Source organism: Xyrauchen texanus, chromosome 19, assembly GCF_025860055.1.
Source record: "Xyrauchen texanus isolate HMW12.3.18 chromosome 19, RBS_HiC_50CHRs, whole genome shotgun sequence".
Lineage (NCBI taxonomy): Eukaryota > Metazoa > Chordata > Actinopteri > Cypriniformes > Catostomidae > Xyrauchen > Xyrauchen texanus.
The window spans coordinates 14853743-14869592 of record NC_068294.1 but is presented as its reverse complement, the minus strand read 5'-3'; the positions used below and the strand labels follow the sequence as shown (position 1 = coordinate 14869592).

General features: G+C 37.0%; 3 protein-coding genes across 8 annotated transcripts in view; all 3 read right to left on the bottom strand.

The window, feature by feature from the left end:
- Positions 1 to 2501: 2501 nt before the first annotated feature.
- fgfbp1a (fibroblast growth factor binding protein 1a) lies at positions 2502 to 3649 on the bottom strand. The gene has a single exon (XM_052149951.1). It carries the CDS (start codon positions 3430 to 3432, stop codon positions 2797 to 2799), a length of 636 nt encoding a protein of 211 aa, XP_052005911.1. The 5' UTR covers positions 3433 to 3649; the 3' UTR covers positions 2502 to 2796.
- A 2075-nt stretch (positions 3650 to 5724) lies between these two features.
- LOC127659944 (fibroblast growth factor-binding protein 2-like) lies at positions 5725 to 7220 on the bottom strand. The gene is made up of 2 exons (XM_052149950.1): positions 6391 to 7220; positions 5725 to 6269 (listed from the first exon to the last, which is right to left on the bottom strand). Exon 1 carries the CDS (start codon positions 7208 to 7210, stop codon positions 6398 to 6400), a length of 813 nt encoding a protein of 270 aa, XP_052005910.1. The 5' UTR covers positions 7211 to 7220; the 3' UTR covers positions 5725 to 6269; positions 6391 to 6397.
- Positions 7221 to 10801: 3581 nt separating this feature from the next.
- Positions 10802 to 15850, bottom strand: part of prom1a (prominin 1a) — a 111359-nt gene continuing 106310 nt past the window's right edge. For 4 of the 6 annotated variants that reach the window (XM_052149942.1, XM_052149943.1, XM_052149945.1 and 1 more), the window contains 4 exons: positions 15546 to 15614; positions 12223 to 12327; positions 11692 to 11726; positions 10802 to 11575 (listed from right to left, as the gene is read on the bottom strand). In XM_052149942.1, the coding sequence (XP_052005902.1) occupies positions 12258 to 12327; positions 15546 to 15614 (139 nt within the window). In that variant the 3' untranslated portion in view covers positions 10802 to 11575; positions 11692 to 11726; positions 12223 to 12257. The remainder of the gene's footprint in view (positions 11576 to 11691; positions 11727 to 12222; positions 12328 to 15545; positions 15615 to 15850) is intronic. The other 2 variants (XM_052149947.1, XM_052149948.1) reach the window with 1 other exon arrangement.

The window sequence follows — 15850 nt, the reverse complement described above, 5'->3', positions numbered from 1 at the left end:
AATTTACTATTTTTTGTTCATTACAATGAAATTCATACATTTTAACTGGCTTAGGTTGCATACTGCAGTATGAGCTGTGCAGATGCTGAGACTCTAAGATCACATTGTTTTATTTTGTGCTGTATTTGGATTGTGTGTGTGTGTGTTTATTGATACAAGCTCTAAATGGCTTTACTAAATCCTAACCCTGGCACTCTCAGCACAAGATTTTTTTTTCTTTTCCTGAATGGAATTTATTAAGGTCATTATTTCAACCAATCAGAGTTCAGAATGTCTGAGCGTGGAATCAGGCCACCTCAGTCCACATGGAAACCATTAAGAAAGCCCCACCCTGCAGAACAAACTATCCCCTTAGGAGGTAACATGAAAACTAAGTTTCAATGAAATCAGTGTGTGTTTGATTTCATAAGAAAATCAAGCAACAATTTAGCCTCATACATTTATGGAAAGGTCAATACTTCTTAGTTGGGGAAAGTGCTACCAGTTTCAATGTTTCTCTCAAAGCAAAGAGTTGAAATTAGTTTTCTTTCTTTCAGTATTTACCCAGCAACCATTAGCCAATGTGTTGTTCATGGGAATACCTGTTGTAGTAGAATTGCTCAAGCTTATCCCAGGGCAACATTATACCACACTGGTATTTAACACTGCTATTCCAATCCAGTAACCACATCTTACATTTTTTCTTTCAGATGGCATTAGACATTTCAACTAAAGAAACAGCCTCTTCTTAATGTAGTTTTTATCTTCTAGTTTTTGTTTTTAAACTCAACATATATCTGCCTCCAGAGTAGATCATAGCAACATGCCCACTTGTATTGTACAACATTTTAGAACCTGGAGTTACTTTTCTTTCAGGATCATCTAACTATAAAGTTTTTCGTTTATGATATGATTGATGTTGTCTTGTAATTACATAATGACATAGTTAGCAAACTTCAGTCGGCTACATATAGCTGGTGAAAGTGTTCATCGTTTGCTGGGAATGTTGTTTTTGGAAAGTAGAGGCCACAACATTAGTGAGTGTGTTTTATTTCATAATCACAGATGTGCACGGCTACCAGAAACCCACAAAATGCTAAAATCAGTTTTATGTGCTTGCATATTCTGGTTCATGACTAGCCGCTTGTACTGTAGAGAGAACCACATCCTTGTATATCTTTATAAATAAAGTTTCAAAACAGTAATTTACTGCTTTCATAGAAAATATTGATAGCTTTTGTGTTTCAAGATTTTTTGGTCATATGTAAGATACAGTAAAAGTAAATTGTAATACAACAAAAACACAAAAACAAATTCCAAATGAAGTCTGCTCTGTAAAGATTTCATGCTGTTTTAGCAGGTTGGACTCCAAACAACTAAATAGATAAAACTGAAATGTTGCTGCCAGTATGAACAAAGTGTCAGGAGTTTTGAAGTTGACTTAGTAGTTTTAGATCAGTGTGGTGCCTGCTGTTTTTTTTACTTGTTTTTTCTGTTAAGATGGAAAGGGCCTGTGATGGAGAGCCTGTATATCGGAATTTTTATTCATCCCTGAGACAAAAGACCATCTTGAGTGTGTTATGAGCGAGATGAGCTGACGAGGACAAATGTTCAAGTTAAATTGAGTTAGCTATTAGCTAATAATTTGCAAAATCTCACTCTTTCTTTCTCTTTTGCATTTGTAGAGTAACAAACAAAACAATATTTGCTTTATGAATCCATTTTGCAATTGAGAACACCCATAATTACACCTAAAGGCAGATTTAGTTAGATTTAGCAGATTTTTGGGGACAATATAGCTAAGCGCACACACACACACACACACACATAGTACAATGGGTTACATTCTTTCATCAGCAGGATTAGGTAAGTGATCTAAATGGGTCAAAGTAATACACAAAAGTTCCACACTTGCCAGTTTCCACGCTTAGACTCAAGACATTTCCAAGCTTATATGAGCATTCCCATCCTAGGACAAGATAAATTAAACAGAAAATTTAGGAATTGTATTCCTGTAAATGACTCAACTCACTCACTCACTCACTCACTCAGTTAGGTATTAAAAACAAACAAATAGCTTTTCATGGTATGAATAGCTATAATAATGTTTACTAAGGAACACATGGTGTTCTCCACACACTTTAATTTCAAAAGGATCACTTTCAGCAGCAGCTCATTGTCTTTTCCCTTTTATTTTCACCATACTGTATTTGTACTGTATTCGATTTCAAAGCTGAGAAGGTGTATTTCAAAAACTAAAAATCATTAGGGTGACCTGAGGTATTAACTGTCTAGCACTCATCTTAAATGTGCTGGATAGAGTTTTTATGGATTATGGACATAGAATATTAATATAATGTAAAAGAAGCACATTTAAGTTTATTAATTCTACTAAGGTAGGACTAATGATAATGACAGAATTTACACAATAGTCCAAAGTGTATAGCTTATTTTTGTGTCTTGGAAAGACGCAAGGTGCATGTCGATGGAAGACGAGGAAACCATAAGAAAACATAGTCAGTCATATTTATTTTTAAATCTATACTAATTATTTACAATATTAAATTACATAAGTATATATAAATATCTCCCATGTACATTTTAGTAACATCCCAACAAACCCAGAAAATTCTACTAACGTTAGCTTATGATTTCCTTACGTTCTATGAACGTTCTTTTTAGGTTTTATTATTATAACAATAAACTAACGTTCCAGAAACGTTATAGGGACCAACAATCGTAAGACTGGACCGTCTTTTCTACATTAATTGAATATATATATATAAAAATAAAAAATAAAACTATTTTTCAAAGTCATTAAGCATTCGAGCATTCGTCATTCTCAAACATCAAGAAGAGAAATGTACACATTGGAGACCAGGGGCTGGTGCAGTATTCTTCGGCCAGTTTCAGCCTTTCGATCCGATCAGGGCATAGATTTGTCCCCGCGGGCGGCGGACCGGGCATCTGTGAGGAGGAGCGCGTGACCTTCAGTCTGAAATGCGCGTCCTCCGGCGCGTTCCTGCACATGCCGGCTCTGAGCAGCTCCGTAGAGTCTCGACACAATCTCTTCTGCTTTTTTAATGCACGGGCGATCTGTTTCCAGTAGGCTTTAGCATTGGATACGTATTGCTGACATGCGGTGGGCTTCGCTACATACTCGCAGTCGAAACTCTTTGCACCGTTTTTACAGGTGAGTCCCAGAACAGACGCATCGCCATCAGCTGCTGCGACCCACGTGCATTGCGCTCCGTCTTTCAGTGAAAATCTCCCTCTCCAGACACCTGTGTCACTGGATACATTCGGACCACCGTCATTCCGTTGACCTCTTCTCTTTCCTTTTCCATCTGTTTGTGCTCTCCTCCCTCTATCTCTCAGGCTCTTCACATGTAGAAACTGTTGCACGAGACAGGTGAAAATCAGAGCAAGAGCGATGTCTTTTACGCGCATCATGTCCTCATCGAAATTATTTTCAAACTGCAAAGAAAAATGGATCTGACATTCGTGGTCACAAATTAGTTTAGCGTCCTGTAACCACAACAGGATTGGACAACTAAAATCGCAACGTGCAGCAAGGGTATCCCTTTATGATATAGGCCTACCCATGTAGCAATATATAAATCAATCAAAATGTTGTGTGACAGTCGGCCTAACAGCTGGTATGTGTGCTGTGAATTCGGTGATGTTTTACACCTGAAGTTCCTGCTCGTGCCATTTATAGCGCTTCTTGCGCAAACACTGCCCTCCCTCAACCATTTTCACACTGCATTCACGTGCGCGCAACACCAAAGTCTAGTCTCTGGCCACACATACTTTTTTTTTTTTTTTTTTTTTAACAAAAAAAATATTTTTACTGGGTTATTAATAATAATAAATGGTGAATTGATAGATCATGTCTCAGTTTATTTATAGGGCATAACTGATAGTGAAATGCATTTTTTTTTCACATTTACGCATTTAAATTTCATAACAAAATTGTATTAAATTGAATAGTTAATCTTTACCAAAGTAAAATAAAAATCCTAAATATTTTAAGTTGTATTATTTCATTTTATAAAACATTACACAATTGAATTTGATGGAATTTTGTTATGAAATTGAAATGCGTAAATCTTAAAAATTGTGTGTGTGTGTATATATATATATACATATATACCGTCAGGGTTAGGAAGGTTACATTTTAATTGTATTCCACTACAGATTACAGAATACATGCTGTAAAATATCATTTGTAATGTATTCCGTTAGATTACTCAAGGTCAGTAACGAATTTATACGTCATTACACTGACACACACGCCACAAACACACACACACTCCAGAGCCCTTATGCCAAGGTGAACCTACAAGCTTAGCATGAATTAGCATAATGCGGTGCCCTTTTATGCACTCTCCTTTGAAAGAGCCATAGAGGTCGTTATCTCAGTAAATAAAACAATCTCTGCACACACACACACACACACACACACACACACACACACACACACACACACACACACACACACACACACACACACACACATCATGTTGTGTTTCCATGTTTTATGGGGACTTTCCATAGACATAATGGTTTTTATACTGTACAAACTTTATATTCTATCCCCTAAACCTAACCCTACCCCTAAACCTAACCCTCACAGAAAACATTCTGCATTTTTACATTTTCAAAAAACATAATTTAGTATGATTTATAAGCTGTTTTCCTCATGGGGACCGACAAAATGTCCCCACAAGTTCAAAAATTTCGGGTTTTACTATCCTTATGGGGACATTTGGTACCCACAAAGTGATAAATACACGCTCACACATACATACACACACACACACACACACACACACACACACACACACACACACACACACACACACACACACACACACACACACAACAGCACTTCTATGATAAAATGATGTAGAAAGGACCTCTTAATGCTATTTTATGTACAAAACAAGCCCAGATGGGACTTGTGAGAGATATCAAGTATTTTTCAGCCTGTATAAGGTGCATTTTAATTACCACAGTAGCATGTCAAACCTTAATGTCAAGTCAGAATGAGAATTTTTTTCCTGCATGCTCTTTTCTTGTGGAGTGCAAAGTGGTGCTTGACGATGGCATTGACGCCCTGACGCGAATCATGAACGCAGCTTCACAATTGCTGTAGGAAAGCGGAAAGTCACAGTCTACCGGCAGATTAATATTGTGGTGGATGAGAGTTTAAGAGATTTAATGTGCATTGCATTGAATATGCAACCTATGTGGAGACTAGTTCTTTTAATTAGTCAAACTCCCTGTTAGACTTTGGTAAATGCTTAATGTTACTTGAATTGGTGATATTTGGAAAATGTTAATAAAGCATTATATTGTTACATATTGTGTTTTGTTTTCTACTGCAAAGTTAAAATAAATGCATTTTGACAGGAAAATAATATATATAGTGTCAAATTTCAGGATTTTCAAAATCTGTGAATATTCACGATTAATTACAAAAAGTTATGCGATAAATCATGATTGAAAAATGTAATCGACTTACAGCACTTACAGTATATATATATATATATATATATATATATATATATATATATATTTACTTACACAAACTATGGTTACCATTGTAAGATTTTGCCATGTAAATAAATTCCTAAAACCCTCACAGAGCCAAACTTGCAAAACATCAGTCTTCCTAACGCAACAGCGCCTTCTGTTGTCACTCTCTTGTAAATCACCCCCACACAGAATGTAAAGATGGAAAGACTCAAGAATTTATTAATAAAACACACCTCAAAATGTATATATACATTATGAGTATAACCTCATGGTAGACAGAGCCATCTCATCTCCATTGTGTATCACCAACACCATGCAATCTGAACAGACCGTTGTAGGCCTTTATTAAACTCCAATGGGTCAGCACCCATAAATACATAACAATGATTAATACAGATTATCTTACAAATATATTGTTCAGTACACATGATAAAATGCAATACCTCACCAGTTTATAGTTTATGGAAACAAAACATGTTAATTTGCCAGCATTATGCTCACTGGCTAAATTCACAGCTAGCTAGCTAGTTATGTGTAATCACGTTATGCCCTCTGAATTCATAGAGACAAAGGTATCAATCACAGATTCTGTATACTTTCAATACATAACAATATACCCAGCAGTCTTTTCAATTTCAAACACACACTTTTGTGCCTTCTGCTTCTCTTCAGAATCCTCCATTTGTCTCCATCAGTCCAACATTTCACTTTATCAAACACTTGGGAGCTTCAGTGGGGTTTGTTGTCTAGGTGAATGTGAGCGACGGTAAAGAGAGAATACACACATTTTAGATACCATTTTCTAATTTAAAATAGACGTACATATTGTTTGGTAATAATCAACGGGTGTGTTCATCAAAGACTTACATTTTTCTTAGTTTTTGAACCATCCTATGAAGAAGGAACACACACCCTGAAATGAGCGCCAGCAGTAGTCCTGTGCAAGTTTCTTTGACTCACTCAGAGGTACTGAATGGGTCGGTTTGGGCTCAGTTGGCTTTGGTGTCAGCATTTTCCTCTGTGTGGTGGATTTGACTGCTTTGGGTTGATTTTGTGTGTTCTGAGCAGTTTGGGCCGATTGGACTCTCAATGCTTGGAGCTGTGTTTGCAGTGGTTTAGTAGGCTTTGGTATCTGCTCTCGTCTGCTTTGTTGTGGTTTTGCCTGCTCAGGTCTGGCAGAGGCTTGTCTGGAGGGCCCATCCTTTGGAAAAATGTCAGGTGAAGATGAAATTCTAAAGACCATCTGGGCCTCGTTGGATGCTCTCTTGCACATGAGAGGCTTAATGACGCGCTGGCCCTGGCAGGCATTTGGCAGCTTGCGGAGGACCCACATGATCTGTGTAAAATAATGCTGTGGATTGTTGTTGTAGGAGCGGCAGACCTGAGGCTTGCCCTGGTACTCGCACCAGTAGGAATACTCCTGGCTGTGGCATGAGATGCGAAGATTAGTCAGATCGCCTTGTCCCGTCACGCTTAAGTCGCATTCATCTTTGGTGCCTTTGGTAACAAACTGGATTGGGTCTTCCCAAATGCTCCTCCTGTGAACTGCTGCGTCTACGCGGCCCTGGGTCTGGACGATGGCTGCCAGGAGGCAGCATGTCAGCAGGAATGAAATTGTGATTTTCCACATGTTGTAAAGCGCATATACTGGTAGAAAGACTAATGCAGGCTTGGACTCTTGACTCATCTATTTAAGGGCTTTGATCACAAAGGGCATTTTGAGTAAAAAAAATGTTTTACCCACAAGTTGCCTCCCTGTCTGAGGGTGTGTATGTTGGGGGCGGTATCATTTGCATGGCCGTTGGGTGACTGTCAATGAGAAGTGTGCACACATATGTAACCAATTGTGAAGAATGCATAGACATACTAAGCAAAACCGAGTGTGCCCGTCAACACACCCTATTTTGGAACTTTCTCAGCGTATACTGCATAATTCACAAGAGTACACCACAGCTATATATATACCTTTCACATGTTTGTGCTCATGATTTTGGGAAACAATCTGTCCCTGCCCTCCATTGAAATAGCTTAAAGAAAATAATTTAAGGAATCCTTGCCTTATATCTTATGAGTACTTAAAAAGAGACCTTTAGTGGACCTCCATGTGTGACCATATGCCATTCTTAAACATCTTGTTGACAATGGGTTCAAGTGTGATGAGATGTTTCTAGCAATAAACACACATAACAACAAAATAAAGAATCAGACTGTAATTTGGAACATGTCAGGCATGTTGTGGGTTTTCTGGGATAAGAGTTGGAATTGAGAGGCCATGAAAAAGTGTGTGTGACTGAACTACTGAATTTTAACAGAGGCATTTAACTAATCACATCTTTATTTTAAAAGCAATCAATGCTGTCTGGGAGAGGGGGGACCTGTTATTATGCCGGAATTGAAATGTAAACATCCAGAATAAATCAGTTCAACCATCATGGAATCAACAGCTCTGGGTCGGAGACTACTGTTTACACTTTTTCTCTGATTCTGGCTAATGTGATTAATCACAGATTTTAAAAGTGCTGAAATTTTACACTATATATATATATATATATATATATATATATATATATATATATATATATATACTTCTTTTCTTGTCAAAATTCATTTTTTTCCATCTCAGGAAAGGAAACAAAACAATATGTAACAAAAAATGCTTTATTAAATTTTTTCAAACAAAGCCTTCCACAATATAAAGACAATGCATTAAAATATCACCATTTCAGTAACATTAAAGGGTTAGTTCACCCAAAAATTAAAATTATCTCATAATTTACTAACCTCAAGTCATCCTAAGAGTATATGACTTTCTTCTTTCAGCCAAACACAATCTAAGTTATATAAAAAAATATCCTGGCTCTTCCAAGCTTTATAATGGGAGTGAATGGTTCTTTAGATTTTGAAGCCCAAAAAAGCACATACATCCACCAAAAAAGTAATCCATACGGCTCCAGGGGGTTAATAAAGGCCATCTGAAGCGAAGCGATGCATTTTGTAAGAACAATATCCATATTTATAACTTTATAATCTATAATCACTGGCTTCCGGTATCGGCCGTCCGCACGTTCACAAGAGAGTCGAGTTCCGGCATATGACGTAGGTGTAGTGTAAGCTCCGGTGAGAAGTGACGAATGCAACATATTACAGCAAGATCCTCCAAGTCCGCTATGACCTTCATCAGCATCACCAACATTTGACGCTGAATTTCTCCCGCTGCACCGTCCAAACTGAGTCCCCGGTCTGCAACCCTGTCTGGGGTGTCAGTGCATATCTGGGGTATTTAATGTCTCCAGAGCCTGAGGAGTTTGAATTCTTTGACATATTGTCTTCATAGAACAGTTAAGAATCATGGTGTATCTAATCTCACTGGTGTACGACACAAATAGTATTAAAACTAGCAATGTGCACAGAGCTCACCATTCACACGTCCGACCCTCGCATGGTGTCACCAAAATCTCTTTTTACCTTATTTCTTTAATCTTTTAACTATATTGTGGATTGAAAAGCACAAAATCCTTCTAATTTGTCTTTGGGGAACATTGTTCTCAAGTGCTGAATTATTTGCTAAAGCATCTGTTGGCAAATTGACAAGTCTCGAATGATCCTTGCTCTTGAAGTACTAGGCTGTTTTTGGAGGCTCATTATATACTATGACATGATTGTGTCACCTGTTTAACATCTCCTGTTTCACAGTCTAAAATCTTTTTTGGATTGTGTTGCAATCATCTGATTTTAAATTACATATATTTTCAAAAAACAATGAAATTCACAGGTAAAAACATCATATAATGTGTAGTTGTAGTGCTTTCAATATAGCACTGGGTGACTAAAATGTACAAGTCACTCCTTTTTGTTTTTATTAGCATTTTTCATACTGTCCCAACTATCGGAATTGGGGTTGTACATCAAATAGTGTTAAGAGGTCCTTTCTCCATCGTTAGGGTTACAAAGATTTTGCCCTTCACACCAGTATTTATGCTGTATTAACGGTAACGGTTTTTGGTCTTGGCAGCATTATATCTGTTTTAGCTGTGCTGCTGCTGCTGTTGTTACTACTGCAGTACAGCAAGTACGAATGCTGGTGCACAATTACACATACAATCCCTTTGAAGCAGATCTAGAAAGGAGGAGGGTTTCTGAGAGAAAAATATTGTAGTGGGTTGCAGTGAAACTGGCAATCATGCATACATCTGCTTAAATGATTTCAAAGGACCTGTCAACTTGCGCCATGTAAACTGGACTTAAAATCATTTGTGGGTTTAGAAAACGTAGTGACCATTTCATTTAATTGACTAAATCGGAGTATTTGCCATAAATTGGCATGCTGTGTTATATGTTAGAAAAATATGCCCCTAAAATGGCTGTCAAGACACTGTAGGTTTAGAAAGCTGTATCTGAAAAACACTCTGTTTACAAACAAAAATCCCTCTATTCTTAGAAACCATCTTACTTTCAACTCAAATGTGCATGTTATGCACAGTGGTTGAATAAGGGAATTTACAATGCCAGAGAAAATTTTATTTTAATCTGAAACTTTATTCACAATATTTTACATTTTTAGCCAGCCTAACCACGTGGACTTGAAAACCAATGGCACTGACAATCAGTCCCACCACAACTAAACATCTTTGAGCAAGCTTAAACAACAAGTATGCACATGCTACACTTGGTATGGCAAAACAGTGAGATTTTGAGATGAACTGAGAAGGGAGATTTCTGGATATGAATCAAGTACAACACTTTACCTGAGGCCTTAATAACACTGTCATATACACAATGTAGCATTGCAGTAACATATCTAGCACCTGACAGAATGTCTCTAAAAAGAGATCTAATAATAAACAACAGTTGAGATATTTGGTGACATCATTGTCAATGAGTATGACAGCGTTAAGTAGGCTCAGTAAAAGTCATCAAGTAAAGTGTAAAGTGAAATCCTAACCTCCTGTTAATTGAGTCTGTGATCTTCTCTTGCTCTCATACAAGCAAATGTCTCGGAGATACATTCACTTGTTTTAAAGTTGACAATCATTTCACATATCAACAGATGCATGTCCACAATAATTGTTATATCAAGTAAATAAAAAACCCTAATACCTGAGACCTACACAAAAACAGGATTTGATGTTAAAAAGCATTTGATGTTACAGTAATCCAATAATGTGTTGGAGAACAACTGTTAGTTAAACCAGCAATTATGAATTGGTATATCATTAATAACTGAGATATTTAGAAAGACTAAAGAACATAAAAAATGCCATGCTCTTTTTTTGGGGGTGTCACCAAAACCAGATGCAACATTTCTTGAATTTTCCAAGTAGAAAAAGCAAGCATAACACGTACAGAAAAGCGGATATCAGTTGCATATATGTGGTTTAGATTTCAGCCACAACTATGATCTTAAAACTAACATCTGGCCATGGCTAACTTGTACCAAGATCTAAAAATCTAAAAAGGCAACAATCCATTCATCTTTGAAATGGCTTGACAACATCTATCTATCTTAGCACTAGCTCATATACAGTAGTTAGCACTTCAAGCATATTTTAGAAAACCTATGTTACACATGTTTGTTTTGTGTATTATTTCTGACTCATGGGTGGCTGGCTTGATCTTTTTCAACAACAACAACAATCACTTTAGTCTCTGAGGTTCAGAGTTAAAATTCAATAAAATGACTTCAACACATTGAATTCTCAACAATGTTAAAAACCAGAAAGCACTATAAAAAAGAAAAGAACAAACTGAAGCAGTAAAATCATTGTTATGCTGGTCACGTGATTTCTCAAGGACTGTAAACAAAGACTTGTTGAGTACTAATTAAAACAACCATATAGAGTGAACCCTCCCTCACTTTGTGACAGGATGTGACATCACAGAATAGCTCTTTGAAGGGACATTCCCTTCAATGTTAAGGGTGCAAAATAGTCAAAACAACAAATCATTTTGTTGACAATTGATGTTACGGGAATATGGACAACAGGCCACAGCGGCGAGTCTTTTTCTTCATGTTGTCTGTCTGTGAGCTGAGCTTGTTGTTCACCAAGTGGGTCTGTAGTATATTATAAGATATTCACATTGTAAGATAACACATTCAGTATGTTTGTTATTTTTTTAATTAAATTGTTTCTATGCTAGCATAAAGCAATGCCAATTTAAACAACTCACATTCCAAAAAGGTTCAATTCCAGTTTCCAATAGCGCTGTGTGAGGAAAGAAACAAATATTGCAGAATTTCACCCACTGTGCAGTTACAAGAAAGCACAATAAAGGGCAAAGTGTGACACGAATGAACTGGTGTACATGAGATTTGAGATGAGATTTAAGACAAAGGTAAACAAGCTTTGGCATCTATCTGTTTGCAGAGCTGTTAGAGATGTAATGAAGTAAAATATTTGCAGATCACAATGATATGGGCTGGTAGTTAGTGATGAATGCTAAAAAACACAATCCACACAAAGCTTTGGAGAACTATCAGCAAAGTTATCCAGGCGGAATGGTTCTGAAGATGGAAAGAAAACATATAATACTTTAAAGTTCAGGTCAATAGAGGTGGTGAAAGGTAAAGAAACAATAAAACAATTAATTAATCAGACAAATGCATACCAAAAATGTTGATGTAATTAGTTGGATTAGGAGGAAGAAACATGCTTGTTAAGGAGAGAGGTTGCATCCATTCTCATCTGCAGCTTTCATTACCTTTCTGTAGTTGAAAAACTGACGTTCCTCTTTAGTCACCAGTCGGCATGGCGAGGGGGCGCAGAGGCCCGTGGGAATCGAGCTATAGTGTCATAGGTAGGGATGCTTGAGGCACAAAGTGAAAAACTGTCAAGGCCAGAGGGTATTCAAGATCCCCCTCACTTATGAGACCCCCCCTCCACCATCATCACTCCATCCATCTTTACCCCATCGTTCTTATAAGGGCTTTTCACACCATGATTACCCCTGGGCCAACATTTACATTTACATTTACATTTATGCATTTGGCAGACGCTTTTATCCAAAGCGACTTACAGTGCACTTATTACAGGGACAATCCACCCGGAGCAACCTGGAGTTAAGTGCCTTGCTCAAGGGCCAATGGCATCTTGGTGGTGCTGGGGCTTGAACCCCTGACCTTCTGGTCAGTAACCCTGAGCCTCAACCACTGAGCCACCACTGCCCCAACATCTTTTTAAACCCCAGGTTTTGGTAATTTAACCATTGGTCTTACAATTGTTACATGCTTGTATTTCTGAAAGAGGATAAGCATCTCTTTTAAACCTGGGTTAATATAAAAAGTGTTAAAAAAAAATGGTGCTAAAATGGTTTATTGATTTGTTAAGCAACAGTCAGCTAACCAAGAACTACACAGTGATCGCATCAATAAATGTTCAATCGGTTTAGGTTTGGAAACAAGTTCCATAAGTTTTTATTACCAGAACCGTATCATTTTCATGAGTTTCAGGCTACATTCACATGAATCAGGATACATTTGTAAACCACGTTTTCGTAATGCTCTCCGTCCACACAGTCGTTTTCAAGACTTGAATGAATGAAAACTCCCCTTACTGTGCACGCAAAAAAAATCTCCGTTCCATGAACACTCTGAAATGCAGTTGTCCTTGTTTTCCATTCTCTAATCGTCTAATGCACATAGCACACAAAATTGGAAAACAATTTCTCAATCAAAACTGATTGGCTGACTCGATGGAACTTCCATGAGTAGACGCACACAGGACATTTTATCAGACCGCCTGGAAGCCGCGTTGTGATTCCATATAGATAGAATCGTTTATAGAGCGTCTTTGAGGATGAAATAATCACACAACTTGCTCAAGTTTGCCCCGTTAGTGACATCAAATCTTTTAAAGATATTCAGAGTTTCATTTGAGGCATGTCGCAGAAAGTGAAGCGGATATCCACAAGCAGAACTGCATTTACTGCTTGTTTACTTAGTTATGTCTGTGAAATTCACTATAATGAGGTTTTCTATGCTGTAATTAGACTCTCTACATATTTTCTGCTCTTCTTCTGTATGTTTTCTGTGCAATCGCAAAACTCTTAATTCAATAATTTTTCCCCCAATGTTAGTCTTTAATTATGTATGATACATCTCCGATAACCCCGCCCTTTAACACCCCATAATGACAAAACTGACTGTGATTTGTTGCTTAACATGTCTGTTAGTTGGGTTTTCCTGTTTAAATGGGCAGTTCTTGGCCAATTAAAGCTGCTATAGTTCCCAGACCTTTGCTCTAGTAATAGGTCTGGCTACGCAAGACTACCCCACTACTGAATATACAGCTCGAAAGATACTGTGAGAACAGTGCAGTCCGATTCTAAAAAGAATGACTCAAATGAGCTGGTTTGGAATCTACAGCACGAACAGTTTAATAGGGTTCCCGATGAATGACTCTTATGAGCCAGATCTTTTTAGTGAATCTGATTACTGCCATGTCCAGCTTGAAATGAGCTAAGAACTGTACCTTGTTATGAAGGCCAAATGTAAGACTTAAAGTAACAAACTCTCCCTGTTACACTCCCTGAGGAAGGCTCATGCCGAAACGCGTTGGAGAGCTGTTTTACCTTTTGTATTAAGTCATGTGATAATAAAGAATTTTTAATTAATAAGAGTGCCATGTTTATCCAGCTTTTTGATTTTTTGGACTATTATGAACCTTTAGAGCACCTTAAATTTATACTACACCCTTTAAGCACTCTATTGTGGGACATTGTTTAAGGATACATCACAAAATATATAATAGAAAATAATGATTAAATTATGTTAGCAATTTTTTGTGTTATGTTGTGTAAATTGAAATGTAATTCATACTCTATGCCTCTAAACGTTTGTGTAAACACGCCTTTTGCAAGAATTATATTAAACTGATCTCTGATTTATTTTATCTGATCTGCTAAAATCTGAAAATATTTCATTATTTGGCAACAGACTGTTGAGGGCAGTTATTGTCATGAAAATTAAATTTCTTATTTTCAAATATTTCTTCAAAAAAGTAAGAATCAGTAATAAGTTATTATTCAGTAATAATGGAGCCATTAAGGAATCAGAATCGTTCAAAGGAATTGGATCCGGAATCGTCAAATTCCTTAAGATTCCCATCCATATTTGCTTTGTTTTGTTTTGTTTCAGCCTCGAAGATAAATGATTAAAGATGTCAACCTTCTTTGCATTTTCGTTTTGCTATTTTGGAGTATGTTTAAAAAGATGCAAGTTTTCACAAGCAACTGGATAAGCATGCTTGTCCAATCAATTTATCCCATACTGAAGTGTGAAATCTCGAAACCTGAGGATTATTTACTAATCCAGGGTGAAGTACAAACTTTGTAAAACAAGATAACCCAGGATTACGTTAACCCAGGGTTAGTAATGGCCCTTGGTAAAAGATTTCAAGTGTGAAAAGCCCCACAGAAGCGCAGGACGGACTTTGCCATGACAGACAGAGCACAATTATTAATATGAATTAATAATTCATTTTCTATTCTGATCATGCAATTACACACCTAAGGAATAAATTTAAAATAAAATAAAACCAATGGCATGCACAATTCAAACAGAGGCCTAACAATTATATAATAACCAAGTCAGATTCAGTCTTAGCACATGATACATGTACATGTGTAAAGTCTCTGTGTGTCATTCCAGCCCATCATTCTGAACAAAGCTTGAACATAAGGCATGCTGTTATTCATGACAGTTAGAGAGATACAAATCATAGCCATTGCAGCCCAGTTAGAAATTCAAGAGTCACATGCAAGAAAACAGTAAACATCTTCTAGTGTAATATCTGATGCATTCAATGTTAGTGTAAATTCAAATGCCATGCAAAGTGCATGCAAATCACAAATTCTGCAAAAATTGAGTTAGCTGTTTGTGGGAAAGGCAACTTCAAACTGTACATGCATTGGACCTTCGACGCCTCATTGTCATCACCATTATTACCTCAATCAATCTGCATTCCAATGCATGCTTTTCATTAGAGTAACACACGCAGGATGTAGAGGGATGTGGGTCTTATTACCTTGTCGTTACAGGATTTTGGATACCTTCTAAATGCTCATTATAATAACCATTATTACCAATTTCCATACTGAAATAGACATTACATAGTAAAAATTGTAAACAAAACATGACGTGAGATGAGAAAAAATGGCATGCAACTAGCTGGGAATACGCTTAATTTAAAAGACATGTTCTTCAAAAATGTAAACGCAAGCTTAGGAAGTAAAGCATGAAACAGTTTAAGTTGAAATTACAATTGTTTATCATTAAATGTAAAATGTACAGAAATAGTTTTGAATTGTGATTTTAAAGTCTCTGTTCTAA

What these genes read in the sequence shown, in the direction of transcription:
- LOC127659944 (XM_052149950.1), bottom strand. Translation starts at nt 7,210, where the DNA reads ATGAGTCAAGAGTCCAAGCCTGCATTAGTCTTTCTACCAGTATATGCG.
- fgfbp1a (XM_052149951.1), bottom strand. Translation starts at nt 3,432, where the DNA reads ATGATGCGCGTAAAAGACATCGCTCTTGCTCTGATTTTCACCTGTCTC.